We start from the raw sequence: 25,384 nt of genomic DNA, 5'->3' as shown, positions 1-25,384 counted from the left end.
TGCTTGAAAAGGAGCAGGAAGAAGTTTACATTAACACAATCCTACCACCTTCTCAGTATCATGTCATTTAAAAAAGAAAGGGTGTAACCTCTTTGTTATCACCAACATTTTGATTGGTAACTGTACTTTAATTGCTTATTTTTCACAGAAACTGTAACTGATCAAAATTAAAATTATTTTGTAATTTAAAAATTATAATTAAAAGGATAGAGAACAGAAAATAACAAGCTAAAAAAAAATTAATGAGATGTATAAAATACTAAATAAAAGTTACCATACTCCACATGACCACTAGATGGCGGTACCGTTATAATGCCATATAATATGAGCGCCATCGCCTCCTGTGACGCAAGACGAAGGACTTCCTATCTCCACTGTCTCTCCAAAAATGGCGGACACGTGTGGCCAAGTATTGCTGGGATCAGGGCTCACCGTCCTCTCCCACCCTCTGATGTACATTAAAGTCCTGATCCAGGTAAGAGGAGAAGTTTTCACGCGGACGTTTGTAGGATGTTTCCGCTTCAGGAGCTTCTTTTACCACAGTTAGCTAACATTAGGAATTACTGCAGAACTCAACTAGCTAGGAGTTAGCCTGGAGAGGAAACTGCCAAAGTCCATTGAAAAAAGCGCTGTTTGACGTGGCGTTGCTTGTAAGTAATTGAATATGTATGAGTTAAGTTGTATCGTGAACCAGTATCACGGTCTCTTTAATTCGGCTTACATTTTATACACATAGCAGCTAAATATCCGGTAACATTATCAACTACACTGTTGTTCCGTCTGTTGTCCCTATGACCTTCTGTTTCCAAAATACACTGTTGTAGGCGGAAGTGAGGTGTGTGAACCAATTCTTAAAGTTCATACTGTGTTAATATGCAGTGCTCCTTCACTCGTTTCTATACAAATAACGTGCAAGAGCATTTAATCTTCGTGTTGCATACCTTCAAATATAAAAGTCATGTTTTCTAACAAAGCTGCTGTAGTTGAAGTGCTACAGATAGCAGCTAGTTAGCTATCAGCCAAACCGCTCAGCTCTGCTGTCAAACGTTACACCTTCTTTGTTGCTGCTTATTAACTGTTTGCCAAAGTGTAAAAGTGATTTCCAGTTTCTAACAGATTCACACACAGCGGCGGTGTTGACCTGTTTAACAGTAAAAGGTCAGGGGCGAGCTAACATGTCTTAGCGTTGACATGCTGCTTACTGTTTGTTTCACAGCACTCGGCTCTGTTAGCTCACATGTGTCATGAGTAACATATTTGTAACATGTAATGCCCGCATTGTGAGCACAGTATCCGGGGACTTGTGACCTGCACTGACCGGTGTCCTTTGGCCCACTGAAGTAGCTCGTAAGCTAGCGGTTGCTAACAAGCTAAAGTCAATGTTAATCAGGAAGCTTACTTCTTTAGCTTTGCAGTCAAAGTTGTTTCAACGACAAAATAAATTGCGAATAGGGAGACTTTTACATCGTGTGAAGACTAAATTAATTGAGCTGACAAAGTGAGAAAGTAAACATTGAGACAAATATGACAACAAGTGGACAAAAAGTGTCAAAACGAAACTAGGAAGTGTTGGAGGGCCACAGTTTGGTGCTGAGACACTGTAATGCAGACTGTCTGCAGGTATTGGGCCTTAAAAGTCATTCAATAGTCCTAAAGTTGAATTTGTGAGGTCTTAATTGCCATAAACAACCCACCACTGAATCCAAGACTGTCTTTTTACTTTATATTTGTAGTTACATGTTGGTAAACTGGGTGTACGGTTGTGATCAGAAGTTTTCACAGACCTGTACGTAACATGTATGTCATGGCAGTCTTGATTTTGTAATGATTTCTACAACGCTAATCTTCTGTGATGGAATAATTTGAGTTTATACTACTTTGTCACAAAAGTAATTCTTGAAGTTTGGTTCTTTTATGAAAGTATTATTTTATTTAACCCGGTTTGTCCCATTGAGATGGGGGATCTCTTTTACAAAGGAGACCTGGCCATGTTGACAATAATTAGAAAAACATTTACAAACACTCGTACAATCGGATAAAACATTTACAGACTGAAAGCCTAGACTCCAAAGATTTCACCCTCTCTTTAAATCAGTCAAATGAATCAGTGTGTGTAAATGTAGTTCAGACTGAAGCTTGTTCCAAACATCAGGAGCTGAAAACCTAAATGATTTCTTTCCTAATTCAGTCCTTATCTTTGGAACAACCAGTTTTAAAATGTCCATCGAGCGGAGATTGTGACTTCCTTGTTTCCAGGTCAGTAGTGAACCTGAATAAGAGTGAAGTCTGTCCAAAATTGCTTTGTAAATGAAGATATACCAGTGACTGAAGTGACGAGCAGATAATGATGACCAGTTTACTTAACTGTAGAGAACACAGTGAAGTGATGAGTGAGAGAAGCACAGTTCATAATAAATCTCAGAACCCAGTGATACACACTGTCCAGCAGGTGAAGAGAATGAGCAGGTGCGTTCATATAAAGTATGGGTCTCTTGAAAATGAAACCAAATCTGCTGGGGGGGGGGGGGTACATACAGCAATACTAAGATTTGGTTAAATGTCTCTTGGCTGTATTCGCCTCAGTTTGGTGCTTTTAGCAGCAATCTACAAGCCTCTGATTAAGTGTTTGACCGCTCTTCTTGACAGAGTCGGTGCAGTTCAACTTAATACGTTTACTTTCTGGACTTGTTTCTTCAACACAGTCCACATGTTCTGTTTTTTTAAGATTTTTTTGGGGTGTTTTTGCCTTCTAATTGATAGGACAGCTGAGAGAGACACACACAGACACAGAGGGACAGACACAGAGAGACAGACGCAGACACAGACAGGAGTTGAACCCGGGCCGCTGTGGCAACATCCACTAAGCCACCGACCCCCCCAGTCCACATGTTCTTGATGGGATTTAATTAAGTCATGACTTTGGGAAGGCCTTTCCATGCTCTTAATTTTAGCATGCTTTACCTAGTCCTTTACCACTTTTGATGTGTGTTTGGGGTTGTCGTCTAACTGCGTCTGAGACCCAACCGTCTGGCTGGTGATTTTATGTTTTCCTGAAGATAATCCTTCTTGATTATTCTATTCACTTTGTGTAAAGCAGCAGTTCCACTGTTAGCATAACAGGCCCAGAGCATAACACTGCCACATCCATACTTAACTGTTAGACATGATGGTCTTTGGGTTAAATGCCTCACCTTCTCCTCTCCAAACATATTTCAAAAGGCCTTTTGTCTGTCCATGTGATATCCATGTGATACAGCAACTTGAATCCAATTTTGGTGATGTAGAAAGTTTTTTGTTGCACGGCCTCTAAACTTTTTGTGAGTGATTTTGATTGACTGCAGCTGATGACTTCTGAGTCAGTTTTATTGGCCTTGTTTGATACACTTCTTAGACTCAGCGAGAGACAGAAGTCTAAAGAGTTCAGTGTGGATCTGAAAAAGCAGATCATTGATTTGAACTAGTCAGGAAAGTAACTTGGAGCCATTTCAAAGCAGCTACACATCCAAACATCAACTGTGCAGTTGTTTGTAAGTCTAGAGTGCATGACACAGTTGTGTAACTGCCACGGTGAGGAAGTAATTGCAAGCTATCATCTGCAGCTGAGAGGAAGTTGGTCAAGGTGGTTAAGAGTCAACAAGAACCACCGAAAAGCAGGTCTGTGATGAATGAGAAGCTGCTGGATCGAAGGTGTCAGTGTCCACATTCAAGCCTGTTTAACATCCCCATAGGCTGGAAAGCTGCTGCACAAGAAGGAAGCTCCAGAAGCGGCACCTTCAGGCTCAGCTGAAGTTTTGCTGCTGATCACTTGGACAAAGAAAAGGCTTTTTAGAGGCAACATGAAAGAAAAATAAAGCTACCAGAGATATGTTTGAAGGCGAGGCCTTTAACCCAAAGACCGTTATATCTAACAGTCACGCATGGTGGCATCATAACTATAGATTGACCTAAGTCACTCTAATAACTATATTCCTACATAAAACCTACCTGCACAGGACCATACACGACTTGCCTTTACACTTAGCTGCAATGCTTGTAGAAGAAAAAGACAATCTGTCCAAAAATCTGTCTTAAATTTAATGCTGTTTAAGACCATTTCAAAATAATTTAAACCAAATTTAAGTATCTGTTGGCAGTAGATACCCTGATAATCAGACTATGTACAGTTACAGTGCAGATGTTCATCACTTTATATTGTGTGTGTTTTAGGTAGGACATGAGCCGCTCCCCCCAACCCTGGGCAGGAACCTGTTTGGCAGACAAGTCTACCAGCTCCCTGGACTGTTTGCTTATGGTGAGTTAGCTTTGTTCAGAAATGGAATTTATAATATGTATTACAGACAGAGGTATGCTTTCAGTGTCTCTCCATGAAGCATTTAACCTTGTGAGCTTGGAAGTGTGATGTTGTTTTTGTATGACATTCGATCGAGTCAGATTCCATTTTGACTTTAACAAAACGTGACTGGGGGGTTCATTCAAACATGACAGCAGTCACAGTTTGGTTGCTTTATGATGGGGCTTTCAGATGCCATTTTTTAAAATCAGTTTTTCACTTCTGATATTCTGTGGGACTGTGACAGCAGCGTTTGTGCTTGTCAGTAGGAGTATAAGGCCTCTAAATGTCTTTGTACTTAAAACAGTAATGACAAAAGAAGGCAAGTCTTGAGGTGTAATTTTCCTGAGTGTTTTCTTATAGTTATGTTTACATACAGTGTTTCTCGGCTAAATGCAACCTGTGTGTTTGACCAATGAGGTCAAACACACAGTTTGAGTGTGTTTTTGTCCTCACAGAACATTTGCAAAGGAAGTATTTTAAAAATGTGCGTTGTTTAGACCCTTCTTTACTCGCTAGCAGTCTGTGTCTTCTTTACCTTTGTTGGTGCACTGCTTTATTTATCAGCATGTTGCTTTCACGCACTGTCCATCAGTGGAATAGCGTGAAACCAACCTGCTGCCTGCATGCATACTTAACTAATGAAACAGGGACCCGCTCATAAAAACACAGCTCCATAGAAGTAGTTGGGGTCAAAGACTCCACAGGGTTCCTTTAAAGACCATACCAGTCGTATGTACATGCCTAATATAGTAGCCAGGTGTTTCCTTATTTAATCTTATTTAATTGTAGGGTTGCCCGCAGCTCATTTGCTCAGCCTCTCCTTGTCCCACTCTCTCTGTTTATCAGTCCATAAATGAGACAAGAATTAGCTGCTAGCCACCACATGGTCCTTCTGCCTCACTCCCTGCCACTGTGGAGGTGGGCAGGCGGGCAACAGTTTGGGAGACAGATCTTCAGTTCGCAGCTGTAGTGGCTCAAATTCAACAAGTGCAAAACCCCCCAGCACCAGTTGTCACAGCAGGTCTTAACTGTGTGACAGCAGCAACAGAAAGTTTGCTCATCTGGCAGGGAGTCGGGGCTTTTTGGTACTCTGGGTTTGGGGTTAGATTTGGACTGGAGCAGCTGCTGACCGGGGCTCTGTCTCTGGAGCTGTGGCCTGCTCTCCTCCTAGCAAGGTGGTATGTTGCGGTGAGGAGTGACGCTGAGGACACTGTGACTCGAGGCTCTAGCTATTATCAGCCACATAAACAGGAACTTGAAGCTTGAATATGCTCAAAGTTTATTGTGGGATTGTTGCCCAATAATGCCAAAATTAAACTGCCTACCCCATGGGCCAGAGGTTGGAATTGAACCCGCGGCTGCTCCATCAAGGACAAAGCCTTTGTGTCCGCACCCCCATGACAGTCATGTCTGTTAATTAATTGTATTCCCTGCTGAGTTTCCAAACATCATACCTTTATAAGGGCTCTGTGGCAGCTGAAATGTCGTCAGACCCTCACTTTAGCATTTGATTGCACCACCCCGAAGGATTCACAGACCACTTCTCTATTTTAACTCAATTACATCTCCAAAAATAACTAAGTTTAAGGAAGTGCAGTGCGGGCGTGTTTCGTTGTGATGCATTAGCTGTGTTCAGGAAGTTTCAAGGTTGGAAAAATGCATTTAAAAATTATAGCGCTTGCATGAAATGGAACATGGTTGCTGGTAAAGGAAGGTCTGGGCACATAGTATTTACTAAGCAAAACCACTGGTACAGTCCAAGAAACATCATACTTTTTTCTTTTTTTAAGGCCTTTTATAACTTATCCTGCTGTTTATTCTCTGAATGTTTCAGCAAAACACATCATCAAGATCGACGGAAAAGCAGGTCTCTTCAACGGGCTCGGTCCACGGCTCTGTGCTGGCTCCATCGGCACCATTGTGCACAGCAGAGTTGTGCAGGTGAGCCTGAAGAGTTTAAGTGCACCATAAAAGGATGTTTCACACCTACAGCTTTTTTTTTTTTAACAGAAGAAAGAATGTAATGATTTATAGAAATACACCAATCAGCCAAATTAAAACAACTGACAGGTGAAGTGCATAACTTTGAAAGAAAGACAAGCTATTGTTTGACAGAATGTAAATGTCTTTATTCACAAGGACAAGTTTTATCATGTTAACCTCTAGTTTCTTACAGAAATGTCAGGAACAAGGCACACTTCAGGTAAGAGCCTTTTTGCCTGATTTATTGTTCGTGTCATTACAAACATTTCTCTAAGGTTAGAAGATGCTGAGATTTGTTTCTGTTGTCCAGGTTATGGGAGGTCAGCAGAAGGCTGCGGAGGGCTCCCTACAATACGTTGTTAACGAGGTGAGACACCTGTACAGTTATCATCAAGGACTGTCAAAAACATACCAAACAAGAGCAAACTCCACAGAAGTGTCTGTTAACATGTATTACACTCTTTCACTGGTCGACATAGTGCTAGTTTACCACAGCCAGGCACACTATGTTTAGCACACTCTGCGCTACGGCTAAACAATTAGCACCACTGCTATAAAAATCTCCCTATATGCAGTTAACTCACTGTCTCTGCTTGTTGAGGGCAAGCAGGGATTGTATACATTGAACACACTCAGATAAGGGTCTGATTGATTGGCCACTGATGGTTATCACCCCATATCATTTTAAATAGTTTGTGGGCCCATCAGATGACACAAAACTTGCGAGCCAATTTCTCTTCTTGCTGCAAAAAACAGCTTCATTAGTTTAGTGTTTCTGACAAACTGAAGCTCACAATGAACATTCCCTGTTACATTCATGGTTTGACTGACATGCCGCTCGCCTGCCCGTCCTGAGTGCTAACACACACACACACACACACACACACACACACACACACACACACTTCTGTAGAGGCTGTTATACACTACACTGCTTTCTGACTGTTTACATTCAGCTTTGTTTTGCCCTGTACTGGCCCCACACGGCTGACATGGTATCTTTATGTAAACCAGCTCTTTTTCATTTTGCATTTCTCCAGGATTTCAGTCATTTTTATTAAATGTAATTCACTCATTCATTTTTCGTAACTGCTTATCCTGTTGGGGGTCACTGGGGGGCTGGAGCCTATCCCAGCTGACATTGGGCGAGAGGCAGGGTACACCCTGGACAGGTCACCAGACTATCATAGGGCTGACACATAGAGACAGACAACCATTCACACTCACATTCACACCTACGGACAATTTAGAGTCACCAATTAACCTGCATGTCTTTGGACTGTGGGAGGAACCTGGAGTACCTGGAGGAAACCACTGTAGAAATTCACTGTACTTAAAATTGAGGGTGTTTTTTACAAACTTGACATGTTTGCGAGTCACTTGCGGTCCATTCAGAATGGCCAATTTTGGACTGCGACCCACCAGTTGGGAACCGCTGTTTTAAATAGATGTTTTATGAACTGACTGATGAACTGTTCATCAGAATAAATTGTAGCTCAACAGAGTCGTCCCACAAATTTCACTTCTCTCATTGTGGTCGGTTCAGTTCGTCTTTATTTTTCTTTTGAGGAACAAACCAGGCATGTGTACAGACTTAAGTTTCAAGAGATGTACTTAATGGTCATGTCTACTTAAATGTATATGATATGTTTCATGTTAACATTTCAGTTGATTGTTTTCTGTCTTTTCTACAGACAACCAAAGAGATGATAGCTCGTTCCTGCGCCACCATTGTCACACATCCCTTTCATGGTACGTCATTAATGTCTGCGACTGCTCGACTCTTTCAGTTGGCTTTAACCAGCTAACTCCAGCAGTGTGCATGTGACACCAAAGGGTGTAGTCGAGCTTTGAAATTGCTTCTCTTGTTTTTTATTTGAACGCTCTGGATGTGGCAAATCTGTGTGTGGAGACAGTCGTCGGCATGTCATGTATGTTTTCCTTGTTTTTCAGTGATTACTTTGCGATGTATGGTCCAGTTTATTGGGAGAGAAACAAAATACAGGTACGGTTTTTATGTTTTAGACACAAACGTCAATGAGAAGAGCCATGAAAATGGCTAAATTTAAATGAAAAATATATTTATTTTGTTCTGTTCTCAGTGGGGTGTTTGACTCTATCGTCACAGTCTACAGAGAAGAAGGCATACTGGGCTTCTTTGCGTGAGTTTGACTCTCCTTTTTATTTTGATTTTGAATACACCAGGTTTTGTTGCATTGCCTTGATGGTCAACTTTGAATATTTCCAGTACGTTCTCATCACTTAAAGGCAAAATGCCCCCATAGGTTGTTTGCCTTAGTGCTGAATGCTTCTGAATGCTGAACAGGCTACAGATAATAAGTTTCAGATTTTCTGATAAAACAGAAAGACAAAATACTGTTTCACATCTAAAACTGGCAAAATTAAAAGTTCTCAGTGAAGTAAAATTATTCAGTTAATGAATCCATGTTAAATTTGCCGGTGTCTACAGAGACTACCACAAGCGTTGGTCGCGGCCATGTGACAAAAAAGCAAACACATTCCACAAATAGTGTAATACTAATAATAGTAGTGCAGCCTAATCTTTATCTGCAACAGAAATACTAGTTTTAAACAGTATGAAGACACATTTAAAAAAAAAAGGTGGACTTAAACAGATAATGATCATTTTTCCTCATATTTTTTAAGTCAGAAATGATTATTTTTTATGTGTGTGTGTTTGTTTTCAGTGGGTTGATCCCTCGCCTGCTTGGTGATGTCCTGTCTCTGTGGATTTGTAACCTGCTGGCTCATCTCATCAATACATACGCCATCGATGACTCGGTATACCTCTCTTTAATCCCTGCTTAGCTCAGTATTCTGTATGTGTTGGTTTAAGGCCCTGTCAGGCAGCATTGTAAGTCCAGTATAAATCTACAGAAATAGTCTTTATGCAAACTTTATACCTGTTAGTGCACTGGTCTTCTGCACATCTGATGATCGCTGGAACATTTTCCTCTAAATTTTGCCCAGACTAAATTGCAGCGGCTAGCTTTGAGTCTCTGTAACTAGGCTCTGGATTCCAAATAAAAACTCTTGGAGACCAATTGCAAAATTGAATAGTGTGTGGACAGATTAATTTGCTTTCATTACCAATGCTACAAAGTTAAAGTACCAAATAATCAAGAATAGCCCACTGCAGAGGAGCCACTTTGTGGAAGAACATGTTAATGGATTCTTTGACTTATTAGTAACGCTGATGGGCTAATTTCGACTATAAAGGCTCCGTTATCTGTGTTTTGTGGCTGCAGTCAGATATTTTTTATATTGCTTTTAGTCAAAAATGGCTCTTTGGATCATACAGGTTGCTGACCCCCTGTACTCGACCCAAGCAAACAGGGCTTTATAGACAGAACTAAAGCCAAATAATCTTTAAACTGATTTTTTTGATGCCTCAGCCCAGTCATATATCCTCTATACGCCTGTTAAACTAATAACACCATGTATGAAATTATGACATTTCAGCACCATTCCACACATTTTCACATTCTCTGTTAATCTGTTTATCTGCACAGATGAGTCACACAGGAGAAATCAAGAACTGCTCTCAGGCTGTGACCGGGGTAAGTATGACAGAAATGCAGCAGCACACTGGTTTGTCTGTTTGTAGCTCGTAGTTAGATCACGTTGCTCCTCTTCTCTTCTCTTCCAGTTCTTCGCCAGTATGCTTACATACCCTTTTGTCTTGGTGTCAAACCTCATGGCTGTCAATAACTGCGGGTGAGTTGGCAGCAGCTTATTTGCGGTTGTAAATCCTCCCAAGTGTTTAATCGATCAGACTCATATTTTCCCTGCTCTCGCAGGCTTGCTGGAGGCCTGCCTCCCTATGCATCAGTATATCCCACCTGGGTGGACTGCTGGAGGCATCTAAGCAGAGAGGTAAAAACACCAAACACCAAACTGTGCAGATGCTGTGTTCACTGGATAAATACTGATGTTACATTAAGTGCTACGGTGTCAGGATGCAGAGGTTTTACCACCGTCAGTCTAATCATCAGTAACCATTCCATGGATCACAGCATGTATTTTACTCTGTGCACAGTTATTTTAAATTGAATAGATTTAATTGCTTTGAGGATAAAAGTTTTAATATAGAATAAAAAGTGACAACCGTGCATGTGATATATATAAGCAGCACATTTCTATTGAGTTGGTGGTGGTGCTGGTGCTTAAAAAATTATAATAATTCAGTGACATAAATAATAAATAATAATAATAAATATACTGTAGTTTTTTTCCTACATTTTTTCTTTTCCTTTTTTATTATTATTATTATTATTATTTTTTAATTTGCGGAGATTTCTTACCAAGTTGCTTGTCGCCTTTTTTCCCATGTGTTTGAAAGAAATCTCACCAATGTGCTCAGGGTTCAAAGGTTTAAATACTTGTGAAAGGTGTCTGAAAGCAGCCCAAGAAAAATGTCGCTCCAGTTTTCAAAAGGTTAACTAGACAAAGATATTTTTGCCTTTGACTCAAGCTATGAAAATGATAAAACTGTTTGTTCGTGCGCTCTTTGTGACACCAGAGAAGACAGTAATGGCTTGAGGAATAAAGGGATACATCGCCCACAAAATGAACATTTGTAAATCAGTTAGCCATGTTACCTTGAACTCATTAGGAAACCTTTATTTTTCTCACATGCATCCACAGAAAACAGCAAACATATGATTTATTGATTGATTGATGTTTTAATACAGAAAACCTGTGTTAAAACATCAGTTTACAGACTCTCCCAAAATGTGTGCAGTATAATCCAATTATCATTTATCCAGTCATGTGTTCAGGACTTCACATACATGCACTAAAAATCTAGAATTTGGCTTTAAACAGAGCATAGACAAGTTTTAGGGGCCGACACATGCCACGTCTTTAACCGGATGGAATACTTGACAACTACTCTTGTGCCTTTTCTGTGCCAGCTTTCAAGAGTGTGGTGGCAGGTTGTGTCTGAGGTTGCTAAGCAACCTCAATAAGCATTGTATTGCCTATTTACCTGAAATCCTGAGCGCAGAGCTGATCTTCTTCCAGGTTCTTAAGTGTGTAGTCCTGTTGTCTGTGGGACAGATGAAAAGCTCTGGCAGCTCTGCACGAACACAATCAACTTCTACTTCATATTTATCACAGACTGAAATTTACACATGAAGGGAAAGATATCTGTTGTCGTGATTGGTTGTTCCTCCTCACATGCCATGGGGTGTGTGCTGCTGCATTCCAAAAGTTGAACTCAGTTTAGGGCACAACCATTGCACCCCAAAAAATAAGTGCTCGTAAATATGTCGCTCTGGCATTTGAGTGCGCCTCCTGTGCATCTACATTAAAATCAATGAATGTGAGGGCACAAAAAATGCAGCATGTGTTTGGCCCTTTACAGGAAGTTCAGTTTTAATTAGAAAATGCATGTGTTTAAGAAGTACGGCCATTTTGTGGGTGACGTTTTCTTTAAGCAATTCTTTTTTACGTCTATATTCCAGTCTACAGTACTGAAAACAGTTTGCCTTTTGGTCACACGTTTACTGAAACACTTCTGTCTCCTCTTCATTCCAGGGCAACATGAGCAGAGGCAACAGTTTATTTTTCCGGAAGATTCCGGCAGGAAAGATGTACGCGATGGACCAGAAGAGATTTTTTTAAAGCCTCAAGAGGACTGAGCTGAACATAGTTGTGATAATAAAACAAAAAAAAGAATCAACATTGCCTGATCTGGGGGTTGGACAGTCGGCACTTAATCTCTTTTTTCTTTTTTGTATGCACTTGTTTACTATGAGGGTTTTTTTCTTCTTCTTGACAACTTGCCATCACGTGAAATAAAAACACACTAATTTCCAGTTAATTTCCAGCAGGTTTTGTTTTATTAACAGAAATTTACAAATTAAAACTGCAGGGTCGTGAGAACATGAGATGAGCAGAAATCTTTTTAAGACCCACATGTACAAAATGTGATGGAAGGACGGCTTGTGCTGTCAAACCTGTCTGTGTTATGAATGACCAATGTCAAAGCCCTCCCCATGTTTTTTTTTTTGTTTTTTTTTTAAATATAGATTATTGACAATGACTCCCCTTCATCCACGTGATGGGATTTGTTCGAAAACAGCACTTCAGTCTGCATGTGGTAATGTCTAATAATTCACGTTAGTGATCAAGTGGGACCTCTTGTCATGTGGTATTGTCTTGATGTGTTAATTATCATAAAGCTCACTGCTTGGCGGGCGTGTAATGCTAGTGAAGAGGACGGAAAGGACTCAGAGGTGATGGTTGTTCAGGAGCATGTATGGATGTACAGAGGCATGGAGGCTAGCCTGAGCTGACCAATGTCTCTGGGGCGCTCTGAGCGACCGAATGCTTGTATCAACTCATCCTGACTGACCCAAATAAAAACAGCTTTTTTTGACCTTGTCTTCCTTGTAAAGGTGTTTGTGTAGAGTTTAGGTGAAATGCTCCAGGCGCTTGAAGGAAAAAGGATCTGGCACACAAGCAAGGTATGGCATCAGAGAGTTATACAGCTTAGAGAAAAGGGCTGGCACTGGTGGCTCAATGTTCCTTATGGTCAACTCATCCCATGAAAAGACCAAACCATACTCAATCTGGGAATCAGTATTTGTTCAACAGCTAACTTATTTTTTTCTATTTAAAATGGCTAATATTTAATTTTAGAGCTGTGTGAATTAGACTGCTTCGCTCATCGCCTCCTTGTCCCACGTTCACTCTCTGCTTATCATGACACACCAGGGGACGAGCCTACTGCTGCCAGAGTGCGAGCTCGGTTACGGGAAAGTCGGTGAGGGTCTGCTCGCACATGACAGGGCTAACTGTTAGCATCACACAGCTAACGTCACCTAGCAGATACTGACAGGTTTAGCAAACAGTAGAGCTGCTTTGTCGGGACTGTTTGTTAGCTTGTGCTGACCGGGCAGACATTGAACTAACTGCAAGGAGAGCGGCTCCGAAGATGATTCCCCAGCACCACGTCTAACCTATGTAACTGTAGCAACTTAAAGTTTGCTATTTTATTTCTAACGTTAGCTTTGAATTTATTTATATTTTGGGCTAACTGAAGCCTAAATGTTCATTAAATGAATTTCAAATCATTTACATTCTTATTCTAACATTAAATCTTTTTGCAAGTACTCATACTACCAGACGCTTTTGCTCAAGAGGGAGAAAACCTAGAACTTCCAGAATGCACTGCGCCACACCAGATCAACAAATGCTCATGCTGGAAGGCGATGTCATGCAAACATGTCGGTTTGAAACAATGGCAAGAAACAATCTCGTATTACAGTTAAACAGTACACTAAAACATATTTCTGAAAAGGAGAGGAGAGGAAAAGGCAACTCAGTAACAGAATCTTGTTTTACATTTGATCGGGGCTGCCTAGTTTTACCATTTCATTGGATTTCGATACGAGTTTGGGCGAGAAAAAGAGGCGGGCGGGTCTGTCTCTTGATCATCTTCTATACTCTTTGTGTCTGCATTGGCTTAAAATACCCATCCCCATCTTGTGTGTATTGTGTGTCTTCAAGCCTGATTTATCTTTTCACTCATGTTCCTTAATTACAGTGAACACACAAACTGTAGTTTCTTTGGACTAAATCCCACATACACTGTCCAGTTGCCACAAATACTCACTAGAGCAACAAATATGGATTAATCCACCACTGAAAATTGTCCCAAACAAACACACCATTTCCTTCTGTTTGATAAAAGCTACAGTGATCAGCTGTTTTGGGCAATTACTGATCCCTTTATGAAAATAAACTATATGTGTGAGTTGTTTTTAAAGATATACAGCAGGTACCAATGGTTTCAAACTGAGAGTCTTTTCATTGGATTTGTTGACACAAAAAGTCTATAATAAAACCAGACTGATCCTCGACTGGCAGGGTACAAAAGCCAAAGACACAGTGTACACAAGTAAAGCAACAGTTACACAACACCTGTTCAGCCCAGAGCCAATACATACAATCGGTGTCAAATGTTTATGTGCCCATTTCATTGATAACAGCACTCTACAATGCACAATCGTCTATATCAGACTAACTTGTAGTGTGGCAGTGGCTATTTACAGCGTAAAAAACAAAATTACAGGACAATTTTTTGCCATGTCTAAGAGGTATTAACATCAAGGGCTTTAGCATATCAATACCCAAATGTTATAAACTGGACTCGACACTACTATGCACATCCAGTTTTAGACCACCCCTGTAGTCTAGTCTACTGACAACAGCATTAAGTGCTTTGATTTCTATTCATGTAAGACTCTGAAACTTAAATCGAGTCTTCACCTGGCATCTGCAACTGTGTTCAGAGCCAATGATTTCAGCACTTATATCTGGTTAAAAGCATCTTACAGCCAGACACATGTTGCAGCGAGTGACCCAGCAGTCTGAAATTTAATCATAAGTCATTGTGTGTGTGCCCAGACACACACACGCAAACACACATTCATTAAGTGCTTTGTAGAAATGCCAAATACCTTACCAAATAATCAGTTTCTAACTCACTGCTTCAGGCTTTTCACTCAGTATACAGGTGTATTATATGTAAGCCCTTGATAGAAACATCACTCGACAGAGGCAGAGTCCTTGAGGAAAACAAAAAGGCAGCATTTGCTTCTACAAAGCATCATTCAGTCAGTGTGTCCTACACTATATGTTCTTGGCTGAGCTCGCTGCGTCTTCTGCAGGTTTGTTACTGCCATGTTTAGTGCTGATGTGTTGTGTCATGTCCTTACGGTTGGTCACTATGTGTCCACACTGCACGCATGTGTAGCGCCCTCTGGTGTGCTCCCAAAGGACACGTCTGTTGCAGGATAAACCTGATGGATGAAAGGACAAATTAATATTTAAACAAAAGGACCTGCAGACACCCAATTCAAAATATGATGACATCACGCCTGCACTGGCCTCACACTCTCTAACAAAGCGGTGAACATTTTTAAGATGCTTTTTCATACTGTGTAGGAACTCTGTACTGCATGGGGTGTTTACAAAGCATCAAAAAACTACACTGACATTCTTTGTAAAGGGTCACGCAGCTGCCTATACAGAGGAAGTCAAATGTGAGCTTGAGTTCTTCCTTATCTGAAGTGATGGTCTAAGGATAACTGATCAGTATCTGCAGCTTCCTGTGGTTTAAACGACCTGTTTAGCACCAATAGTTTCATCATGTGGAGCCTCATCTGGCAGGTTACAGCTGTGTGCTCTAGTGTGAGGAGAGGCTTACCTTGATTTTTCTTCCAGACAGCGGTGGACCCAGGAGGAGAACGAGGAGCTGGTGCTGGAGCAGGGTGCACAGGTTCAGGAGACCTGGTCTGTGTCAAGTGCTGCTGACTCTGGATATCAGGGGGGTCAGGAGCCGCTGCTGCTGGGCCATCCAGGTTTGAAGGTGCAGAGAGAGCAGGGGCTTCAGCCATGACCTGAGGCAGGGGAGCTACCTCTGTGAGCTGTGGAGGACCAAGCTGTTGAGGGGAGAACTCTGTTTTAGGCAAGAAGGGGGGGCCGAGGACAGGGGGGGCAGCCGAATCCAGCTGAAGAGCAGCAGCGGGGAGGGAGCCATCTGGGTTCGGGATTTGAGAGGGTGGTTGCTGGGGTGTAGTCATTGAGTCCAGCAGTGGGGGCTTCTGTTCCACGTCCATGGGGGTCACATTTGGGTTGGTCACAGCAGCAGGCGGCGGGGCCGCCGGTTCAGTCTGCTTTGCTTTGCTTCGTGGCACTTTGGAGCAGGTGTGCAGGTGAGTCAGGAGGCCACGGTAGGATCGCAGCTTTGTGCGACAGCTCTCACACCTTCAAAATAGAGGTAACGATTCACTACTCAAAATACTTTCACTGACAACTGAATACACAGGATGAAACATTTTATACAGTTAAATAAAATAAAGACCAACTCACAAGAAGAATATGTTGGGTTTGTGATGATGCCTCATATGTTCCATAAGCTTCTGCATGTTGGGGAAGGAACCGCTGCATCCGACGGTGGAGCACAGCAGGACCTTTCCTGAGGAGAGGACAGTGTTTACATGATGGCACAGTTTTTCACGTAACCCCCTCTCTTCTCATTTCCAACACAAATCATACCAAATCTGAAACTTACAACTAGGTTGGACATTTATTTCTGTATTCATAAAACTACTTTTTTAATGCCTGAGGCTGTGTTGCCTTTACCATTTTTTTGTATTGAATTGCAGGGTTGTCAAGCAGAGGACACATCACATGGAAACTTCATGTCACATGCAAAATTATTCATTTCAACTTAACATTTTTCTAAAATTTCATTAAACTATAAAAAAAAATATATACTTCCACTTCCTGGTTCAGAAGAGTTGACTTTTGAACCAGGAAGTGCTCATTATTTCACTTAAGCACAAGTTTACGTTTGACACATTAATTTCCACACAGGCGGGAGGTCACTAACTGTGTATACGATTAAACCCATGGTGCTAAATGTCTTTTACCACAACGTTAACCGTAACACATTACAACCGTTGTGAAATACATAAATATTAATCACTGAATGACGAGTAAGGTGAGTGATTTAGAACAGTGGTTCCCAACTGGAGGGTCGCTGGTACATTCTGAATAGACCGCAAGTGACTCTCAATGTGTCCAGATTGTGCAAATAGAAAAAAAAAGCACACTTTATTTTGAAGTGCAGTGAATTTCTGGCACATTTGAAGTGCCGACAACATGGCCAAACGCAAGTGTGACGCTGAATATAATAAACTGTGTGGACCTTGAACTAAGGACTAAGGAGAAATCTGGACCCCGTGGCTGGACCAGTTGGGTACCACTGATTTAGAACATTATTTATTTATTTTTTCGGCTTATGGCCTTAAACACATTGTCTCACGGCATGCTGGGAAACTCCACCTATTTAGCCCCCAACATGTCACAATATGTTAAGTGCACAATGATATTGCAGTTTATTGGCTTTAAACAAAGATTAGGCCAAATCAGCTTTATAAATTTAAGTCAAATTAACTCAAAAAGTGTTGACTTACCATAAAAACACTATGCTCACAAGGGATGAGTTTTTATGTCATTTTGACAATCCAGGGCATTTGTGTCAACTTCACATTAAAATTGTGTGTCATGGATGAATTGAGGTTTACAGTGTGCATGTTTTATGTTTAAATTATGACAGTAAATGTATGCATGAAAAGGAAATACATGTCACAATATGTTTTGTATGTCACTTCATTTTTAGGTAATTAAGGTGTGTTGCTCCACAGCTCCAGTCAACACATTCTCCAATGGACAAACATCAGAAGTCATTCATCAACATTATAACCTGAGGAGACTCAACTTGTGTGTGTGTGTGTGTGTGTGTGTTTGTGTGTGTGTGTGTGTGTGTGTCTGTGTGTGTAAGCCTGCAGGATTGTCCCTCTCTACAATGCAGATGTTATTAACGTTACACCGCACTGGCCCAGTGCCTGGTGACATATCTCCTTCACTGTAACCCCATGCTCCAGACCTGTGAGCTCACCTGGAAGAGACTGAGCTGAGAGCTCATGGTCCTTGATGTGGCTTTCCAGAGAGGTTGTATCTGTGTACACCCGCCTGCAGCCGTACATCGGACACGGTGTCCTCTTACTCCCTGAAACAGATCAACAAAACCTTACATGAATTTTTCAGTTATGTAGCACAAATATTCCGAACAACGTCAGTAATCTAGCGACAGAACTTCAGCAAGTTATCATGCTAACGTTAGCTAGCTAGCTGACTGGCTAGATTAGTCGCATAGCTGGTGTCTTTCAGCACAATGGGCTAAAAACGAAACGAGTTCTGTGTTTGGGATAAATAACAGACCTCCGTCTTCAGATTCAACTTTCGGTATGACTGTTGTGCCCGAAGCCATCGCTGGAACAATAGCAGAGCAGTTGGGCTCTGCGGTCTGTAGAAACGACAACAATAACGGATATCAAGAAACGGACTACAAGAACCAGAATGCAATGCGACTCATACAAGTATTTCCGTTTATTTTTAAATAGAAAATAAAACATTTTAAAGACACTTTAAACTAACTGTTCTTGTCCTTTTGTCTTTTTTGTAAACCTCATTCCTAGCTCCAGTGATTCGTCAAAAAATAAGGTGGATAGACCGAATCACAATTTTTATTTAATAATAACTTCCGGGTAGGAAATCTTCGCTTGACGTTGCTTCCTAAAAACCCTGCAGTTCTACATCTGGATCCTGTTGCTGGTGTTGGGCAGACCTGTGTCTCCTCTATAAAGATAAATAATAAAAGCGCTATACGTGCTTTATTTTTTTTAAAAAAAATTATAAAATAAAATTAAAACGTCTCTGTTCCAAATGTTGTTTCTACAGGAACAACCTCACTTCAGACCTGGACTGGAAGAAAATCTGGTGCCTACTTTCTAAAAACCTTATTACAAATAAGGTGAAGGAAGTGACTTTAAGATGTTTCGCCATTTTTATCCCACCAAGTTATTTCTCCAAAGATATAAGAAGGACATTGTTGTGGACTCATTTTGTCAACTGATTCCAGATGTATACCGTCTATTTTGGTCGTGTCTCCACTCTCCTGTATTTTCTGACAAGATGTCTGTTCTTTCATTTCCCAGTTTACCTTCTTCATGAAAGTGTATAGTTTGGCGTTTTTACTTATTCCTCTGCCAAGGCAAATCAATATTATATCATCAATTTGATTCTATTACTTACAAAATCACACATTCACGAATAAACATTTACCAATCATTAACTCTCCTTTTTAATTTTTGAATTTGAACTCAAACAATATATCAAGTCGGTTCTATGACTTTTTACATGATTTTTGATGACATACTATACTATTACTTTTTTCCTGATTTTTGACGACATATTATGCTATGACTTTTTTCCTGATTTTTGAAAAAATGTCATAGTATAGCATGTCGTCAGAAATCATGAAAAAAAGTCATAGTATAGTATGTCATCTAAAATCACGTAAAAAAAATGTCATAGTATAGTATGTCGCCAAAAATGAGGAAAAAAGTCATAGTATAGCATGTCGTCAAAAACCATGAAAAAATGTCATAGTATAGTATGTCGTTAAAAATCATGAAAAAGTCATAGTATAGTATGTCATCTAAAATCACATAAAAAAAAAGTCATAGTATAGTATGTCGTCAAAAACCATGGAAAAATGTCATAGTATAGTATGTCATCTAAAATCACGTAAAAAAAAAAGTCATAGTATAGTATGTTGTCAAAAATCATGAAAAAGATAGTATAGCATGTCGTCAAAAACCATGAAAAAAAGTCATAGTATAGTATGTCATCTAAAATCACGTAAAAAAAAAGTCATAGTATAGTATGTCGTCAAAAATCATGAAAAAGTCATAGTATAGCATGTCGTCAAAAACCATGAAAAAATGTCATAGTATAGTATGTTGTCAAAAATCATGAAAAAGTCATAGTATAGTATGTCATCTAAAATCACGTAAAAAAAAAAAAGTCATAGTATAGCATGTCGTCAAAAATCATGAAAAAGTCATAGCATAGTATGTCATCTAAAATCACATAAAAAAAAAAGTCATAGTATAGTATGTCGTCAAAAATCATGAAAAAGTCATAGTATAGCATGTCGTCAAAAACCATGAAAAAATGTCATAGTATAGTATGTCATCTAAAATCACGTAAAAAAAAGTCATAGTATAGTATGTCGTCAAAAATCATGAAAAAATGTCATAGTATAGTATGTCGTCAAAAATCATGAAAAAAAGTCATAGTATAGCATGTCGTCAAAAATCATGAAAAAGTCATAGTATAGTATGTCGTCTAAAATCACGTAAAAAAAAGTCATAGTATAGTATGTCGTCAAAAATCATGAAAAAGTCATAGTATAGCATGTTGTCAAAAACCATGAAAAAAAGTCATAGTATAGTATGTCATCTAAAATCACGTAAAAAAAAAAGTCATAGTATAGTATGTCGTCAAAAATCATGAAAAAAAGTCATAGTATAGCATGTCGTCAAAAATCATGAAAAAAAGTCATAGTATTGTATGTCGTCAAAAATCATGAAAAAATGTCATAGTATAGTATGTCATCTAAAATCACGTAAAAAAAAGTCATAGTATAGTATGTCGTCAAAAATCATGAAAAAAGTCATAGTATAGCATGTCGTCAAAAATCATGAAAAAATGTCATAGTATAGTATGTCGTCTAAAATCACGTAAAAAAAAGTCATAGTATAGTATGTCGTCAAAAATCATGAAAAAGTCATAGTATAGCATGTCGTCAAAAACCATGAAAAAAAGTCATAGTATAGTATGTCATCAAAAATCATGAAAAAAGTCATAGTATAGTATGTCGTCAAAAATCATGAAAAAAAGTCATAGTATAGTATGTCATCTAAAATCACGTAAAAAAAAAAGTCATTCAAATAAACACAAGAAGTTTGTGCTCTAAAAAAAAAAAAAAATAAATAAATAAGTAAATAAATAAATAAATAAGAAGGGATCAGCACTCAGTGAATAACCTCCTAAGCCCTACGACAAACTATTATGGCAAGGCTTAACTATACAGACCAATGAGCAGTGATAACTAACATGTCTTTGGGGTCATCGGGTGGGAACCTCCTTTCACCGGTGTTTCGTCTAGTTGGTCCCACGACACCTCCAGGAGGCTAGACAGTGATCTCTGGCGTCCCAGAGACACTCCCCTAATGCCAGGTCTCACTGCTCCCCACACTAACCGAACAACCTCCTTTACCTTACCTATATTACCACAGAGGAGGTAGACCCAGGGAGGGAAGCCTTGTTAGGCTATCACACTCCCCCGCCGGGTTAGGCTGTACAGTCTACCTCCCAAGACGAGCCCTCACAACAATGACACCTCCAGGAGGCTAGACAGTGATCTCAGCCCAAACAGAACAGCACTGCCACCTTCAACCAAACCCAGGCTCCGTTTATGCGAGCTCCAGGCAGAAGCAATGCTGATACTACCTTTACTAGCACATTCACCATACTCTATTTCACACGCTACATAGCATAACTACAATGTAAGCTAAAGTTAAAGGAGATAAATGAACTCACAGGATCAGCAAACACACTCACTTTGCAGCATGGTCTCAAACAAAATGGATTCAGATAGGCCACTCCCACACTTAAATAACCTTCCTCTTCCTGGATTTCCTCCTTACATACACATGGCTTTCTCAGCCCAAACAGCACTGCCATCTTCAACCAAACCCAGGCTCCATACATGAGCTCCAGGCAGAAGCAATGCTGATACTAGCTTTCCTGTCACATTCACCATACTCTATTTCACACACTACATAGCATAACTACAATATAAGCTAAAGTTAAAGGAGCTAACTGGACTTACAGGATCAGCAAGCACACTCACCTTGCCGCATGGCCTCAAACAAAATGGATTCCAATAGGCCACTCCCACACTTAAATACTTCCTCTTCCTGGATTTCTCCTGACAGGAAGTGGATCTCTCCACCTGATCTCAAGGAGTTATGTGCCCTGCTTAGTAGTTCCCCTGCTGGCCCCAGCTGACATTATTTCTTCTGTAATAGATAAACTGGCTGCATTTAATTGCTTCATCTGACATTTCCTCACTGTCTTCCTCAAACTCTGTCCCCACTCCAGTTCCCAGGAGTGAGACAGTTGATCTTGCTATGAATCCCCTACACCCCACTTCCACTGGACAAATCCTAGTCTTCCATCCTCGCTGCTCAGCTTCTGCTCCTAAGTCTGCATATCTAAGCTTTTTTCTTTCATATGCTTCTTCCACTGAGTCTTCCCAAGGAACTGTCAGCTCGATGAAATAAACTATCTGTTGACTCACTGACCACAACACTAAGTCAGGCCTCTGCCTGGTACAGACTATTTCCTGAGGAACAACAAGCTTTCCCCCTAAATCTACTTGCATTTCCCAATCACAAGCACCTTCTAGGCGGCCACACCCTTGCCTCCTCACTAACTTATCCCTTCTGTATTTCTCTCCCTCACGGACAAACTGAATTACTAAACTCCTATCCTTAACACCTTCTGAATTCACCTGTCTTCGCTTTCCCTTCAATGCCTGCAGCTAAACATTTCAACACCTGATTATGTCGCCATGTATATCGGCCTTGTGACAAGCTAACTTTGCAACCTGACAAAATATGCTTTAAAGTTGCGGTGAACACAATGGGCATGACGGGTCCTCATTTACCCACAGTTTTAGGTTCTGGGGGGTTGGTAAGACATCGTATGTAGCCCCTATCAGGAATCTAATACGATTCTCCTCCATACTCCACAGGTCCCTCCAACTAAGCTTCCTCTTCTCTACACTTTCCCAATTCAACCACTGTCCCTGTTTAGCCTGGGCCACTACCTTTGCACCCCTTACTATCTCTTCCTGTCTGCGTATCTGTTCTACAACCAGCTTTCTTTTATCTTTGAGGCCTGCTGTATTCCATACCGGTTTACCTGAGCCAAGCCCCAGGCCTCCCCGGCCAAACTGAACATTACCTACAATCTCTGCATGTCTAAGAGCTGCCTCTGCCTCCTGAACTGCCGATCTTGGGTTCCACTTCCTCCTTGGTTGGATTTGGAACCACACTCCTAACTACCACATCCTTACTCCCAGCTAACAAGAGCTCTGTCCTGACCTTGGTACATTTAAATTCCTCTGTTAAACTAGTTACTGGCAGCTGAAGTATCCCTTTTCCATACAATGCAACACTATTTAGGCATCTAGGAGCGCCCAACCACTTCCTAATGTAGGAGCTAACCAACCTTTCAATTCTCTCCACAACAGTTATTGGAATTTCATAAATTGACAGTGGCCATATTAACCTAGGATATAGCCCAAATTGCAAACACCACAACTTCAACTTTCCTGGAAGTTCTGATTTATCTATTCTATCCAATCCTTCAGCCACATCTTTCTAAATTTCACCACCTGTTCCTTATCATTCAACTCTACATTGTACAACCTACCTAAGCTCTTTACTGACTTTTCCCTAATTGTTGGGATGTCCTCGTCATCTATGACAAACTTCCTATCACTTAATTTCCCTCTACATATCGAGATGCTTCTAGATTTACTAGGCTTGATTTTCATGCTGGCCCACTTGAGGTTCTTATTTACCTTCTCTAGTAGCCTCTTTGTACATGGCATTGTTGTGGTCACCAGTGTCATGTCATCCATGTAAGCCCTAACTGGTGGAAGATGCAACCCATTCTGCCATCTCTCCCCACCTACCACCCACTTAGAAGCCCTGATGATTACTTCCATTGCCATAGTAAATGCTAACGGAGAAATTGTACACCCTGCCATGATGCCTATTTCTAGCCTCTGCCAACCTGTTGTGAAACCTGCTGTACTTAGACACAACCTAATATCCTGAAAGTATGCTTTCACTAAGTTAACAACTACCTGTGGCACTCTGAAGTAGTCAAACGCACTCCAAATGAGGCTGTGCGGAACTGAACCAAATGCATTTGCAAGATCTAAAAATACTACGTGTAGGTCCCTTTTGTTAATCTTCGCTGCCTGAATCTGGTGCCAGATCATGCTAGTATGCTCTAAACACCCTGAAAAACCTGGTATTCCTGCCTTCTGCACCATGGTATCTATTAAGCTATTCCTTTCTAAGTAACTAGCTAGTCTCTGCGCTACTACACTAAAGAAAATCTTCCCTCCAAATTCAAGAGAGAAATCATCCGGAACTGGCTAAGGTCCACAGACTCCTTCTCCTTAGGAATGAGGACACCCCCTGCCCTACGCCATGCTCTTGGTATAATTTGTTTTTCCCAAACTATTCTTAGCTGTTTCCACAAAAATTTAAGGGTATCAGGCGCACTTTTATAAACCCGGTAGGGGACTCCATTAGGCCCTGGGGCCGAAGAAGCCTTTGCACGCCTGACCACCTCCTGAACTTCCTTCCACCTAGGTGGCCTGACATCCATCTCATGCTCTATCCCTCCTAATGGAGGGATATCAGGTGGGAAACCTACTATCCTATTCTTCTCCAAATCTGAATATGTGTTTCTCAAATATTCTTCAACCTCTAGCCTTTCTGCTTTAAGCTGCCCTCCCTTTTCCTGGCTGAACAATCCTTTAACAAACTTAAAAGGGTCCCTGAAAAAACCTGTCCTAGCATATTCCTTCTTCCTCCTCTTTTTCCTGAGATGCTCTGCCCTTCTAAGAACTGCTAGCCTGCTTCTCAACTCCTCTTGCAACACCTTAATTCCCTCCCTTTCTTCTTCTGTAGCCTTTTTCCACTGCTTTCTTAACTGTCTCCTAACTTCTCTATTTCTCTCTGCCGCCTAGACTTACCTGACTGTACCCTCTCACTCCTCTTTCTCTCATGCACCCCAAACCTCTCTACACCATATGAATACATTATATCTCCCATCTTTTCTAACCTTTCCATTGCATTTCCTCTAAGCCTACTCAAGATTACTGACAAATCTCTATTAACTATCTCCCATTCTTTACTGTCATTTGCTCTAGGCCATCTAACTCTAACCTTTTGCTCCATGGTTCTCTCTCTGGCTAGCATACTGGCCTCAGTGTCACCTGCATCTTCTCTTACTACCCCCTCCTCCTCAGTGGCAGCGTTACTGATATCCTGCGAACTGTGGTTTTCTACCTGCCGCTGGACTTCATCCGACTGACTCGACTGACTTCTTAGGAAGTACTGATCAATGCGGCTACTCTGCCCTTTCTTTGCCACACACTTCTTCTTTCCCTGATGAGTTCTGAGGCCTCTCACTGATGTTACTTTCTGCCAGCCGCAAGGACAAACCTGAAGCATCTTGTTCTCAACTGTGCTACTTTTATCCTCTACAGATGCGCTCACCTTGCCCTGACTGCTGCTAATTCTAGCACTGGTGGATAGGTCCGTGCCCCTATCCTTCACTGAGTCACAGATCCAAGTCATAGTCGTGTCCGTTCCAATGTCTGTTACCGTGTAAACGTAAAAAAAAAAGTCATAGTATAGTATGTCGTCAAAAATCCTGAAAAAAAGTCATAGTATAGTATGTCATCAAAAATCATGAAAAAAAGTCATAGTATAGTATGTCATCTAAAATCACGTTAAAAAAAGT

General features: G+C 40.7%; 2 protein-coding genes across 2 annotated transcripts; one reads left to right on the top strand and one right to left on the bottom strand.

Annotated features, from left to right (window-relative positions):
* The first annotated feature begins 330 nt into the window (after positions 1 to 330).
* On the top strand, positions 331 to 12,722 carry mtch2 (mitochondrial carrier homolog 2). Its single transcript, XM_049595406.1, has 13 exons — positions 331 to 475; positions 4,207 to 4,291; positions 6,168 to 6,274; positions 6,510 to 6,536; positions 6,627 to 6,683; positions 8,011 to 8,068; positions 8,270 to 8,321; positions 8,419 to 8,478; positions 9,025 to 9,118; positions 9,850 to 9,897; positions 9,987 to 10,054; positions 10,138 to 10,213; positions 11,879 to 12,722. The coding sequence occupies exons 1-13, from the start codon at positions 389 to 391 to the stop codon at positions 11,963 to 11,965; spliced, it is 906 nt and encodes a 301-aa protein (XP_049451363.1). The 5' UTR covers positions 331 to 388; the 3' UTR covers positions 11,966 to 12,722.
* znf414 (zinc finger protein 414) lies at positions 12,393 to 18,264 on the bottom strand. The gene is made up of 5 exons (XM_049595387.1): positions 18,140 to 18,264; positions 17,817 to 17,927; positions 16,223 to 16,328; positions 15,558 to 16,117; positions 12,393 to 15,150 (listed from the first exon to the last, which is right to left on the bottom strand). Exons 1-5 carry the CDS (start codon positions 18,186 to 18,188, stop codon positions 14,981 to 14,983), a joined length of 996 nt encoding a protein of 331 aa, XP_049451344.1. The 5' UTR covers positions 18,189 to 18,264; the 3' UTR covers positions 12,393 to 14,980.
* Positions 18,265 to 25,384: the final 7,120 nt, after the last annotated feature.

This window comes from Epinephelus fuscoguttatus, linkage group LG2 (genome assembly GCF_011397635.1).
Source record: "Epinephelus fuscoguttatus linkage group LG2, E.fuscoguttatus.final_Chr_v1".
NCBI lineage: Eukaryota > Metazoa > Chordata > Actinopteri > Perciformes > Serranidae > Epinephelus > Epinephelus fuscoguttatus.
Note: the sequence above shows the minus strand (reverse complement) of the source record. Positions and strands in the feature narration are given on the sequence as shown.